General features: G+C 39.1%; 1 protein-coding gene across 6 annotated transcripts in view; it reads right to left on the bottom strand.

Moving 5' to 3' along the window:
• DENND6A (DENN domain containing 6A) overlaps positions 1 to 14120 on the bottom strand; it is a 37601-nt gene that overhangs the window by 18034 nt on the left and 5447 nt on the right. For 3 of the 6 annotated variants that reach the window (XR_003927683.2, XM_030043527.2, XM_030043526.2), the window contains exons 1-8: positions 11545 to 11931; positions 8836 to 8874; positions 8699 to 8741; positions 5039 to 5151; positions 3952 to 4032; positions 3467 to 3572; positions 2328 to 2407; positions 160 to 222 (exon numbers count right to left, since the gene is read on the bottom strand). Coding sequence is in view for 5 of the 6 variants with exons in the window: in XM_030043527.2 (XP_029899387.1) it covers positions 160 to 222; positions 2328 to 2407; positions 3467 to 3572; positions 3952 to 4032; positions 5039 to 5151; positions 8699 to 8741; positions 8836 to 8874; positions 11545 to 11916 (897 nt within the window). In the remaining variant the exon portion in view is untranslated. Of the gene's footprint in view, positions 1 to 159; positions 223 to 2327; positions 2408 to 3466; positions 3573 to 3951; positions 4033 to 5038; positions 5152 to 8698; positions 8742 to 8835; positions 8875 to 11544; positions 11932 to 14120 lie in introns of those variants that run through there. The other 3 variants (XM_030043528.2, XM_030043531.2, XM_030043529.2) reach the window with 1 other exon arrangement.

Consider the following 14120-nt stretch of genomic DNA (forward strand, 5'->3'; position numbering starts at 1 on the left):
CTCCCCCACTCAAAGTTTCAAAGACTGGGGATTTCATTATTATCAAAGTATATGAGGATTTGCTACCAATCTTTTATGAACAAGTTTAAAATAAAATAATGAATGCAGATATGTAGCTTTGCCTTGGGGTTATATACAATAGAAGCATCTAATCTCTACCTGGTGCATATTCTGTACTATTGGTGTTGTTCCAGGCTTGTCACGATATGTTGGAATCCGCAACTTTGGAAAAAAAAAAAAAGAAAGATTACTTTTTCCTTGTATCGAATTCAGCAGAGACTTAAAATACTGACTTACAGACAAGATGTATCATTTAAAGAGGATGTACTACAGTATGATGCTTAATTTACTCTACATGACATCCACATAACACTGAATACATAGTTGAAGACTATAGATCATTGCTACAGGAATCAATATGCAATACTATGTAGTGCTACATTGCAAATTGAGTATTAGGATATTAAAATTATACTTCAGTTAAAAAAGACTATTGATAACACTAGTCACAACTATTAAAATAATTTCAATAAAAATACATTTAAATGTTGGAGAGAATGATCAGAAATAAGGTTACGGGGTTTTAAGGTAGTACAGAATTACTTTTATGAAAAAATCCTCTCCTAAAACATCAGACATCCCAGTGGGTATGAGGCAGAACCCAAATAGACTGAACAACAGAAATATCATTCTTCTGATCTCAGTCTGCATCTGTAAGTCTTGAGTACTACAAATTTAATCATACTGGAAGCTGGTGCGCGCAAATAAATGTAATTTATACACAACAATTAAAACTGACTGCCCAAGCAGTGTAAAAAAACAGGGACAATATCACTGAAGATGGTAATTATGGCTCTACTCAATTTAGGAACGCAATTTGAACTCTCATGGATAAGAATTACTGATGAGATAAATGCAGGCAATACCCAAACAAGACATATCTGACACTCATCATTATCATCGAGCATCCAGAACATTGCTTTATTAAATTTGTGCTTTCAGAACAGCTTCAGACACTTCCCTTCCTCTCCCTGGTGATGTACATGCGTCTAGCCATAAACTTGAGAGTATCTGCTTGTCGTGGTTTAACCCCAGCCAGCAACTAAGCACCACGCAGCCTCTCACTCACTCCCCCCACCCAGTGGGATGGGGGAGAAAATCGAGAAAAGAAGTAAAACTCACAGGTTGAGATAAGAACAGTTTAATAGAATATAAAAAGAAAAAACTAATAATTATAATGATAACACTAATAAAATGACAACAGCAATATTAAAAGGATTGGAAAGTACAAATGATGCACAGCGCAATTGCTCACCACCCGCCCACCGACACCCAGCTAGTCCCCCAGCGGGGATTCCCCGCCCCCACTTCCCAGTTCCTATACTGGACGGGATGTCACACTGTATGGAATACCGCGTTGGCCAGTTTGGGTCGGGTGCCCTGGCTGTGTCCTGTGCCAACTTCTTGTGCCCCTCCAGCTTTCTCGCTGGCTGGGGATGAGAAGCTGAAAAATCTTTGACATTAGTCTAAACACTACTTAGCAACAACTGAAAACATCAGTGTTATCAACATTCTTCACATACTGAACTCAAAACATAGCACTGTACCAGCTACTAGGAAGACAGTTAACTCTATCCCAGCTGAAACTAGGACACTGCTAAAAACATACTTCCGACTGTAACCTCCGGATCCATCAAATCCATTTAATTGCATTTCATAGGAAGATGCTATGGCTCCCAGAGGCTCAGTTCTTAGCCACCATTTAACCTCCACAGTTCCTCCCCATGCACTAGATACAACTTCTTCAATAGCTTTCTTCAGACATATTTCACTTTCATCGAAAATTATCAACAGACCAAGAAATTAATTTCTGATGTGTGGGCCAAAAAAGATTTTTACTTGTCAAACTTCAGGAACAAGAATTATTTTCATCAATATATTTAATTTGCTTAACTGGAACTTAATTCTCAGTATTTTGAAGTGTTACTTAATGTTTGATTTGACAAATATAATTAGCATTAAAGTCTCCTGGAATGCATATTCCAGAAGGATAATACAGACACTGCAATTAGTAGTTGTATTGAAACATGGCTTTTTAACATCTACAAAAATTACATGTTATCTTATGCACTATAAAAGATCCTTTACTCCTCCCCCCAATCAAGGAACCTAATCAAGATCTCCCAGAACTTAACTCTGAGGTGAGTATACATCTATTCCTGTTCTGAAGTATGAGACACTGAAAACAAGGCAGAATACAGTGAGTACCTATACAGTAAACGAAGGGGAAAACATGCTCAGACAAAAATAAGTGCAGGAGTATTTACCTTCATTATAATACCCATAATAGGCAAATGCAGTATTTTCCCTGGAATTGGTGGTGGCCAACGATCAACATCGCTACAAACTTGAAAAATAAATGTATAATTTATAACTAGTTTATATATACTGTAACCCATGATATTGTAGTCATCTTTGTGCACACTGTAATTTTAAATTAGTGCTGACAGCCCACAACAGTTCTACTTATCTCTTAATCACTCTAACTCCAAAGAAGTTTTACAGCCTTTTTGACATTCTTAATGTATTATTTTGTTAGAACTATAAAGTTTTTATTTCAAGAAAACAGTATCCATTTGTCTTAATTTTTTTGTAGCAACTAGACTTGCAATTAATTGAAAAAGTATTGTATGAGAAACATGAAAGTACATATTAAGAAACTTTGAAAAGAACACACATTTATGTATATTTGCTATGGTAGAACAGATGAACACAAGCAGTTAAGGAAAAAGCTAGCTTTCTAGCTTGGCTAGAAAGTTTTTCAGCATTTTGTTGTAAAAAATTATTAATATCATTACTAATTCTAGTAGTTTCTGCAGAGCTTATTTTGTTCATAATACCACCTGTCAAAAAAATCCTGTTTATCTACAGGTGATTAAAAAATACAATTCCTTCATCAAGAATGGTTTCCACAAATTGCTGCTCAGTGAAAGCACAAAGACATGAATGTTGTATAGGGCAGACACAGTACAAAGAACACAGCATTTATAGGTCAAAAAAACCCAAAACCAACCCCCCCACACCCCCAACAAGAAACCCACACACAAGATGACATCTGTACCAGCTGCTTAACAGAAGTTGTCAGAATGCCCAAGAGGACTAAATTTGTGAAGAGTGCAAACTAAGGATTGCCATCAGGTACTTCTGCTGAACAGCGGGTCCTGAAACATACAACAAAACCCTAGGTGTTTTTTTAGGTGGGAGCTTCAGCTTTCCCATGGAGAATCCAAAATTAGATTAGTTCTGTTCAGCGATCTAGAAATCAGCCAGTCTGCTAGTTTCAACCCTCTAGCCTGCAAGAAGACAGAAACACAAACTAGAATGTGACAGTGGTGTTTGTTATTTCTCCAAAAGAATTATGTGATATTATAAGAGCTCTTCCAGAACAACATAATAGTACCAGTACCTGCTTCCAGGAAAGCTTCACTTTTTTCAAAATATTCTGGTGCTATTTGCTTAAGCATGGTGCGAAAGAGATGGACATACGGTAGCTTGCTGATGAGGACCAGTGACTAGAATAGAGAGTAAGAAAACAAAAAATAATTTTAAGTTAACCCTTGCCCTCAGTTCTATTGCAGTTCTACTGGTTATCCTCAGAGAGCGTCAAGTGTGATTTTTCTCATACCTGCAAGCCAACCACACATTTGACTACAGGCAACTGCAAACAAACAACTCCTGAAAGTTCCCAACTTTTTGTTTTTAAACACACAAAAAAATTTCTGTTCTGACAGTGCAGCTGGAACATAGCATAGCTGATGTAAAATTAGACCAATTTACTATAAATCAACAATGAATTTAGTTAAGAGAGCAAGATATTCTTCCTGCTCCTCTGAGGTCACTGAAAAATAATTGATTTCTGAATTAATATTTTCCTAAAAGAATTGAAATTACCTTCTGGAAATAGCCTCTTTTTAATGATTTGTCTCGAACTTGTCTGAAATATACATAGCCGTAGTAATATGCTGGATCTTTCTGCAAAAGATAGGAAAGAATTCAATACAACCACCTGATACTGTCCTTTTTGAAGCATTTGATACGCATTTTAAAAGTTTATTTCTCTGGAAGCTCCAAAGATCATTAGATACAATAAACTAGAAGGATTACTCTCTGTTTATTGGCAGGGGTTTTTTTTAATAAGTACTTCAAAGAGAAAACACCACTGTTTGGAAACAGCTGTGCTTTCTGGCTTTACTATTTTTATATCTATATTCTCCTGACGCACCATGAAAGCAAAAATAGAATTAATTTCCTGAGGAATAAATCAACACTCATAATTTTGCAAAGTAGCACTAAAAAGATTTTAGCAGTTAAAAACCTTAAAGCCCTGACTTGAAAAGATAAAAACTAGTCTTTCAATCTATTAGTTTTATAAAAGATTCTTGGAATATTAAAGGAAGCATGCTTTTGCATTTCAAAGATAGAGCATCAGCTTCATTCTTTCTACAAGCAGGAATTCAAGTATTTGCCACATAAACAGATCAAAACTGAGTCTGGGAATCAGACTCCCACTAGCATAGTTAAAGGCCTCAATATTCCCTAAGGACATGCTAAGAACACCTTTTTGGCCACTACCTCTTTTAGGTAACTGCTCCATCTTCAAGAAAGGAAGGGTAGAAACAGAGAGAGACATCTCAACTTTTTTTTTTTTTTTAAGTTATAAAGCACTTCAGATTTCCAAAAAGGTAATGGTTTTTACAATTTGATCTACAGGTTTCCAGTCAGTAACAAAATAGGTCTGGTCTTCAAAGTAATTCCTTGCAGTCCAAACCCCATAGTAATAAAACTTAAAGAATAGTTAATGTAATTATTATTAGTTGATAATTATGATAATTACATGCTACAAAAAACATTTGCTGAGCTTTGTCTTTCAGGACATCCTTTTCAGAGATATTGTTTTTCAAACATTAAATCTAAGCGTAAAGACCCATAAATTAACATTACCCAAAAGAAATTAACTTCATTTTTTCTTATTTCCAACCTTTAAGTAAACTGGTAGATCTCTATCCAATTGGTCCAGAAAACAACAAAATGAGACTTTCCTTCCAGTAGACCGTCGAAATCTAAAACAAAACTGTGTGTCCCCAAGACAACCTACATAGGGGGAAGAGATAAACAACAAATAGACAGTACTCTGAGTTTGAGCCTTGTTTAACATGAGGACTTGATTACAGCCAAAGAGGTATAATAGTTTTGGTTCATTTATCTTGCACTGCTACAATGCTCTGCCATTGTGACCATTTACACATTTATATTTTTACAAGTGAATGATTTGGCATCTTTGGCAACAATAAATACCCTACGTTCAACAAGAAAAAAAAAGTCACTCAGCCTCACAGTGAGTTTATTAGACTGTCATGTCCTTAAACAGCTCTACTAATGGCTGTCTTCCTACTGTTATTCCACATTTTATTGGTCTGCCTCTATAGTTCTGATCATCTTAACCACATGTCATTTCTCTGTTGAATGACTGCACTTAGCCTTTTTTTGACACCAAACAGTTCATACGTAAGTCACACGATAAAAGTGTATTATGCTGATCTCTTATAACTCCATGTGCACGCCTAGGACTCAGTATTTTTGAAAGTCGCAAAACTAACTGCAGAAAACTCAGTGAAACTGAGTCCTACTTCCCAGTAATACTCCCAAGGAGTGAAGTTTCCCTTAATTTCTGTCAAAATTACTTTCTGAAAGAGAAATGTAACTACATATATTGACTATTTGCAGTCTGAAAATAAATTTGGGCTGAATTTGCATCAGGTATCAAAGAAACTTTCTCCAGGTGGAACATGAGAACTACAGTATCAGAACTTGTATCACTGATACTGTCATGGCTGTGTTCTCACCATTACAAATGCTGTCTGCTGTTAAAAGAGAAGCTTCAAAAAAACTTCAGTTCAAGTAGAAGCTATATAAGCTGAACAGAATGTGCTGTTCATGGGAATAGTCATATGGGGGACTGCTAGAATCTTCAGAACACTCAGGTATTTTACTCATTCTAGCAAACCTGTAAAAAAAGTCCCTTTGGAATGTAGTGTTATTAACATGAACACAATCAATTGAAAGACAACCTCCTAAGCATTGCCAACCTGTGGTAAGCAGACTATCTTCCCCGCAACAATGTAAACGTTCATGTAAGTGACTACAAAAACCAATCTACTATTAAACGTGTAGCTACTGTTACAGCACTAAGTCCTGGCAAAGGACACTTGCTTCTCCACGCTGAATCTAACTTCTTCATTAGTGCTTTGCTCCTACACCCTTTGGGCATAATTTGCATAAGACCTCCAGGAAAAAAAAAAAAAATCATTAAGTCACTACTGATCATCTGAACTCTTCACAGCTGTCCTGTCTTACATCAGCCAGTGCTAACTGATTAAACAGTAATGCAGAACTCTATTCTCCAGATAACTATTCTTCAGACTTAGAAGGTCAATTTCATCTTCTTCTCTTTCAGTCACATACATACTGCTACAGCAACCACAGACAACCCAAACCCTCAGTCAAATTCACTGGCTGTGCAACTGGCAGTGTGGATTAATACTGGCATGTTCAGAGCATTCAGGTCTGAGTCTTATGAACCCCGTGAAGTTGCAGCAGGAAACCCACAACGCGCCAAGACAAAACCAAAAGTAGCAAAACACTGTATGGTGGGATAACCATCCAATTCAAACAGGTAACTAAAGCAAGTACTTAGCAATATGGATCCAATCATAACAAGAAAAAACACAGCACATGCCAATAACACAGCACTAAACATTTGCTCCAAGTTTTCATAGCTAGTTCCCTTCACCCAAAGCAAAAAAAAAAAAAAAAAAAAAGCTATTATAAAAAGCTATACACAGAAGAGCTAGAAGTAAATTACCCTTAATCATTAACATGTTGCAGTATCATTCAGAATATGATGGCTTTTTATTTAACAAGCTCTTCTGGTATGTAGAATTTAAAAAGATTGGTAAATGTCTATTCTTTCTTCAACTATCCATGCAGAAAAGGCAAAAGCATTATTTTAAAGATAACTGTACTATGAAACTTAGCTTAAAAACACAAAAAGTGTCATGATCTAGTACCTGATTAAATCAATTTTTTCCCCTAAATTAATAGCCACTACAAGTCCTAGAATGATATCTGTTTGTAGTTGTAAAAGAAAAAAAAAAAAAAAAGTTGAATTCATCTTTTGAGCCATGAAAACCTAAGACAGACTGACCTCAAATTTAGCTGCAAGCTAGTAACTTTCTTCATTGCTATATTACACAAAGCTTTTCTTTTTATGTTACAGCCTACAGTGAAAAAATAAATCATAACAGAGAGCATACACTCCCAGCTAATTTCTAGAACACAGGTTTTAGGCAGGTAATCCCTCTACATAATTTCAAACTTCAGCCTACCAAGAACGATCAAGAACCTACAGGTTCTTAACAGGGACTTATAAAAAGCAAAAATGTGGGATTTTTTTTTCCTGCTGAAAGTAAACCATCCTTACGTATACCTATTCTGCCTAAAATAGCTTTGCTACCACTCTTATTTGAAAAAAACCCAACAACCAAAAACAACCCCCCCAAATTTAAAAAAATCGGCCTTTGTTCCTAATGCATTATTTTGTACCTTCAATACACCTTTTGAAGGTTGGACAGATTTATAACCATTAACAATGAGAGTAATAAGAAGATACAGTTAGCTCATCTTCTCTTTCAATAATAAGAAGCTCTTCCTCTATTTACACACAGGATATCAAGAACAGAGAAAATACCTTAATTTTAATTACATTCAGACAAAGGGGAAAAATTAGCCAAGATATTTTGTAAAATTACATAAGAGAGCTCACACACATTAAAAGCACACAACTCCCATCACCCCATATGAGAATTGTTATGCTGCAGAGCAACCAAAAGCAGAGAGCAAAAGCAGTTATAGGGACAAGTCTGTTACTACAGGTTCTGACTTTTGTAAAGAAATAAATGTGAAAGGAAGCGTCTGTACTTCTGCCATATCTTTCTGCAGGTGGTCCAAGTCATCAGCCACATGCCTCCACTTTCTCTTTGGCAGCAGAACAGTAGAAGTTTAGATTAAAGAAGAATTTAGCAAGCAGGACCACACACAGCAACAGAAGCATCAGGAATAGAGAAGATACAGGATAGGCTAGGTTTTCCCTTCACAACTGTTCTTTCCAAATGCTTTTGAATTTAAAAGTCAGTTTTGCTGTTATGAATTTAGAAAATACACATTTACTCCTTTATGAGAAGAGGGTTCCATATCCCTTCCATTTGCTTTATTAAACCCTTCAAATTATGTGCCTACACTCCCCTCTACAGTGACAATACCATTATTTTGTTTCAAAGCAAAATTAAGATGTTCATTCTCTACTTGCAAAGTATTCTGAAATGTCTGCATGTCTGTCATCTGGACATTCACATTCCTGATATTTCACTTGCATAAAATAAAAAAGAATTCTCAGACCTTACTGCCATACAGGCGATTACAGTTTTATATTTAACCTTATTTGCAACTTTGCCGTATTGTAATATTAAGATATTCATATAAGTATTTAATCTAAAACCATTAATATATACTGTCAAATTCTATCTTTTTTAAGATAGCTTAGTCCAACAACAGATGACTACAAAGTGAAGGAAGCACTTACCTGAATTAGAATCTGGAAAAGACAAATAGCAAATATTGGTTTTCTAAAGGGTGGGGAAAAGAAAAGAGCGCCATTATATTTCCTGAAATTACTAAAGTAAAACCAAATGATACATTTATACAGCAACCACGACTCACCTCTTTATCTGTGAGTTTTGAATGTAGAGGATATATTACCTACAGGAAAAAAGTATTATTTTACTTGAAAATAAACTGGGTATAATCAGTAAGCTTCTATTAAATATTTTTATGATACAACCCTCGAACACCTGCCTAGCCTTAGGCTATTTTCAATGGTAAGCTACTAATATGTCTCTGTTCTTATTGTTCATATGCTTTTAAGCTAACTTGATCACCCATCTTACAGGGTATTTTGGATGCCAGCTGGAGACCATATAGATACATTTAAAAAACAATCAGAGTACTTGAGATTTTTGGTGCAACAAAACTCAAAGGAGAGCAACATCACACCCTTTAGATTTAACTTTTACATACAAAATTCAGTAGACAATTCCACAGAAAGCCAAGAACACATTAGCGTCCAAAATCTGCTGCAATGGATACTTAGGAGTAATCAAAATTCAATCACAAAATACCTTCTACATTAATACTAACCATTGGAGGATGAACATTGACCCCAAATGAGAGCTGGGAACCGAGAAAGCTCAAGGAACACACTCAAAAAGCCACGGCTTTCGTACGGACAAAAAAAAAGTAAATTTATTTAATATGTTTTTACAATGCAGAAATCAAAAATGATGCAATACAATGTAAGATAAGGAAGCACTCTCATTTAAAAAAAAACTGGATGTACAAAATCAGTGATTATGCAAGTAAGTAGAAAAGAACATAGAGAAAAGAGAACAAACCTGAGATACTTAAATTTCAGCTAAAAACTTCCTCAAAAAACCCCCAAAACTACTGAAATGGGTGGCTAGCAAAGAAAACTCAATATAAATTCAAAGATTATGTTTCAAAGAAGGTTTCAGGGCTTCCACAGGTGGGAACTTACTCTAAGAACTGAAGTTCAATGCAAGAACACTAATGTAGAGTCCTCATATTACCATGCTGCTAACATCCAGTTATCTAATTTAACCTTGTCCGACAAAACGTAAGTAAATGTATCTCCTGATAGTACAACACTATCCTACTCTATAGAAAACTACAAATATATCCACTGGCTGGTCTCTGACTAAGCAGGCTTTCTGTCCCCTGGCCATAAAGTCTCCAATTCATTTATTTTTCCCTCAGTCTTCTATCCAATGACGTCCAGCCATACAACATACTCTCAGTTTCACCAAAACTAAAAGTAGGCATGAGTGGAACACCTGCGTACTGCATTTAGTAAACCTCCCATCAACTTTTTTTAATCTCTTAACTTTTTCCTATGCTATCTTATGCTAAGCAATACACTCAAATGTAACTCTTTCAGCAGCTGAATTATGCTGAAATGATCTGCATCTAGTCAGATGATTGGAGTACAGACCAGACTTGAAAATACTCCTTTTCCTCACTAGCTGGTGTATCTTCCCAGAATTCCAACTGAAACTAAAAGCTAGTTACTCTTCCTGCAGCAACATGACTGAAAAATCTCAAGCCTTAGTTACGTAGACATTTTCAGCTTCATTTTATGCACCCATTCAACTAAAACTAATGGGAGTGTTAACAGAATTGTTTGCAGACAGGACAGAGCCTATTCTGTGCTTCCCTCAGCCACCGAGCACATTATCTGCTTAAGTCACAGGTTATAAAGAAACGCTCATCTTTGTTGCTAACAACACCTTATAACATCAAGCGAATATAATTTAGATAATTAGCACAGTATCCTGTTTTTTATTTGCATTTCTCTTGCAGCCAACAATGCACATCACTTATGTATTTTAAATATTGTAACAGCTAGCTTGGTTGAATTTTAGGCCAGTCTGCCATACAGTTATGCTAGCACCACTTTAACAAAAAAGAAAAAAAAAAAAAGAAAAAAAAAGAAAAAAGACAATACGTTTTTCCCTGCACACCGTTTGCTGCACAGTCATATGGCGAACATGGTGAAACACGATGTGAAACTGATCCAAATGATAATTCTTCTTTCCAGTTTATTTTTCAGCCCAATCAGTTCCCTAATGCAGTTTCATACACAATTTCATAGATGTTTGCCTGTTGCACAAAACGGCAAAGAGCAGCAGGGAGTTAAAAAAACCCTGCCGTTTGTGGCAGCGTCACTAACGCATCGTTGCCGCAGTTTGACATTCATTTAATGGTGCAAGGAAAACGCTTCAAACGTTTAAGGAATTTATTTGCATGCCTCAGCGATCTGGAGAAAACTATTAATTGTGAAGACTACTTGCACTGACGTTATTATCGCGCTCTTTCAAAAACTTTAACATCTAGATGTCATGGAAATTAGTGCTATCCGTATATAAAGCGAGCTGACGATGTACTTAACGCAAATCTTGGCACGAGATGATAAACCGTCCACAACGGCTCACTGATGTGACACCCGGCAGGACGAAAACAGTTCCTTGAAAATAACGACACTCACCTCACGCTCCGTGAGAGCTGTTTTCCCACCAAAGACTCCCTCCCGCTCTCTCCGCACGCTCTGCCAGAGCTGGCCGAAGCTCGCTCCCTCCCCTCAGTCGCCTTTTGGGGATTTTGCACAATCACACTTCTCTCCGAACGCCGCCGAGCTTCCCCCGCTGCTGTGCAACACCGGCACCAGAGGAAGTGCCCGATTCCGGCGGGGCCCTGCCGCAGAGCCGCCCGCCCCCGCGGGGAACGGAGCCCACAAGCCCACCGAGGCGCCCCGCCGAAGCCCGGCGGCCACCGCGCTCCCGCCGCCTCACGTACCTCCACGGCCTGGCCCAGCTCCAGGTCGAAGCCCACCACGCACACGCAGTGCAGCCAGGCCGAGAAACGGTCCCAGGGCAGCAGCGACAGGCACCGGCCCGGGCCATCCGGCTCCGCCGGCGACGCCGCCGCCGCCTCCGCCGCCGCGTTCTCGCCGGCCTCGCCGGCGCCGCTCGGGCTCCGCTCCCGCAGCGACATGGCGCTGCCGGCCGCCGCGCCGGCTCCCGCCTCGGCCCCGCCGCCGGGAGTCACGTGACCCCCGGCGCGCCGCCTCCTCCGCGCTCCCCCGGGGACCGGAGCCGCCTGAAGCGGAAGAGTCCAAGCGGGCACCAGCGGAGAGGGGGGCGGCCGGCGCCGGGGAGTCCAAACCATTACTGCGGAGGGGGGGGGGGAGAGGTAGGCGCGGAGCTCCCCCCGGCGGCCCGCAGAGGAAGGGACGGGCGGACTCGCCGCCCTTGGCGCGCCCACCGGCGGAAAACCCCCCCGCGTTCCTTCTGCCGCGGCCCGGCCGCGCGCGCGCCCTGCTCGGAAGGAGCGAGGGGGCCGGGTCGCGCAGCGCGCTTTGAGGGAGGCCGGGGCGGCGCGAGCCGGAGCAGCCTCGCGCCCGAGAGCGGACCGCCCGCCGTCATTGGTGCCCCGGCAGGGTGCTAGTGCGGGGCAGCTTCTGCAGGCGGCGGCGCAGGCACACGATCACAGTCGTCTCCTGTTTGGCGTGTGAGCGAACGGCATCTGGATGGGGACGAGGTTGTCGCTAAGTCACTAACGGGCACGTCTACGTTTGGGCCTACACAACACTGAGCATCATTCAGGAGTCGGTTGGAAATAGCCCGTAGGCTGATGATGCTTGGACAACTTTACCCTGCGCAGGAAATTGGAATAATAAAAGTGCAAGCATCCAAATGCCTGAAAACCTATTTCAGTGCCTTAGCCAAAAGCCAAGCTCTTTATTTAATAATGTAAAAGCTTTCCAATACTCTTTTAGCACACTCCACGTCTCATTTCTATTTCAGCAGGAAACGTTTTGTGGCGTTGAAAGTGCTAAATAGCTACTTTATTAAACAAATCACTCCCCCGCCCTGACCTGTAACTCATTATTTAGTTATTCACACCAGACTTTAGGTTGACTGCTACTAGAACAGCTTCAACCACAGTAGATGCAGACAGGCTGGTTGCCTGAACTACTACATGCTGCTTTTTCCCAATAGAAGTTGCAAATACTAAAACCAAGATACCACATCTATACATACTTCATAGAAAATTTATGATTCCTTAGATGCACTGTTTCCTTAAGACCCATTAACAACATTTGTTTATCTATCAAAAACAAACTGCTAGAAATCAAAGTATGCTTTGATCATTACACTAATTTCCTAGACAAAGGAGGAACAAACATGTAACTCAGACAAAATTATAATACACAAAATTATCATTGTAATAATTTAAGATATAGCAGCCTTCAGTTATCATAAACCATTAGCGGCAAAGTGAATTTTAGATATAAACTAAGATATGAATGGAGTTATGCAACAGCAGTGGCTGTACAAGAAGGCTCTTGCTGTCTCTAGCTGCTTCAGGTACTTTACCATGATGCCATGTAAGACTCACAAACTTTTCCAATAGTTAACTCCTGAGTTCTGTAAAAGATTACTATACGAAAAAAGACACGACTAAACCTTAACTTCATCAGGTTAAACTCAGAGCAGTGATTCTGCAGCGATATTTCATTTCCTGTTTCCATCTAAGAGCTGAAACAGGGCCCAGCCAAAAGCTTTTATCACTCGCTTTAAGAAAAGGTATCATCTCTCAGCTTCTTACAAGCCTTCCCTTGTTTATATTTTTATAACAAAATTTTAGCTATTATTATCACACATTGCCTTCTAGTTTTTGCTGGCCTCTATTTGGAAGTTTTCATGTGAATAAAAAGTATAAATATATACAAGTAAAATAAGATGAATAAAGTACTTAGACTGATATTTTCTGCTCATTTTCTTAAACAAACAATAACCAATAACTTAATTCCACTTGATGCTTAACAGAAATCATCTTTTGGCAGGAGAAAGTTTAGAGACTACAGACATGATCTTTGAGAAGGAAGTCACTGAAGAAGAGAGGATTCTCACCTACTGGAGATATTCCTGTTTCTCCTTCAAGAAGCATATCACTGTAGGACAAAATTTGGACTTCAAAGTTGGGAATCTATTAACTGAGAACGTTTTGCTACAAATTGCAATACAGTCTCATGAAACAGTAGGGCTCTGCACATGGAATTTGCCCTTGCAAAGCACTCTATGAACTCTTATTTTGTCTTATTTTGCGGACAGACAGCAATCTGTTCATAAAAATACTTGGCAGGGTTTGGACAAGAGTATCTTCTAGAAAAAGCATCCCATGCGATGTCAGTTGCTGGAATAAAAGTGCGTATAGGCCTATGTGGGGCAGCTGGATTCTAAAGAGCCAAAACTGTTCAGCATTTGAGCCTATCTTGCTTTCTTCCACCCTCTATCTTTCTCCTACAGCTGCTATCTCTACCGTTCCATCCTGCCTCTCTCAGCAGGATGCTTTCTATCAGGTAGCAG

Source organism: Aquila chrysaetos, chromosome 20, assembly GCF_900496995.4.
Source record: "Aquila chrysaetos chrysaetos chromosome 20, bAquChr1.4, whole genome shotgun sequence".
Lineage (NCBI taxonomy): Eukaryota > Metazoa > Chordata > Aves > Accipitriformes > Accipitridae > Aquila > Aquila chrysaetos.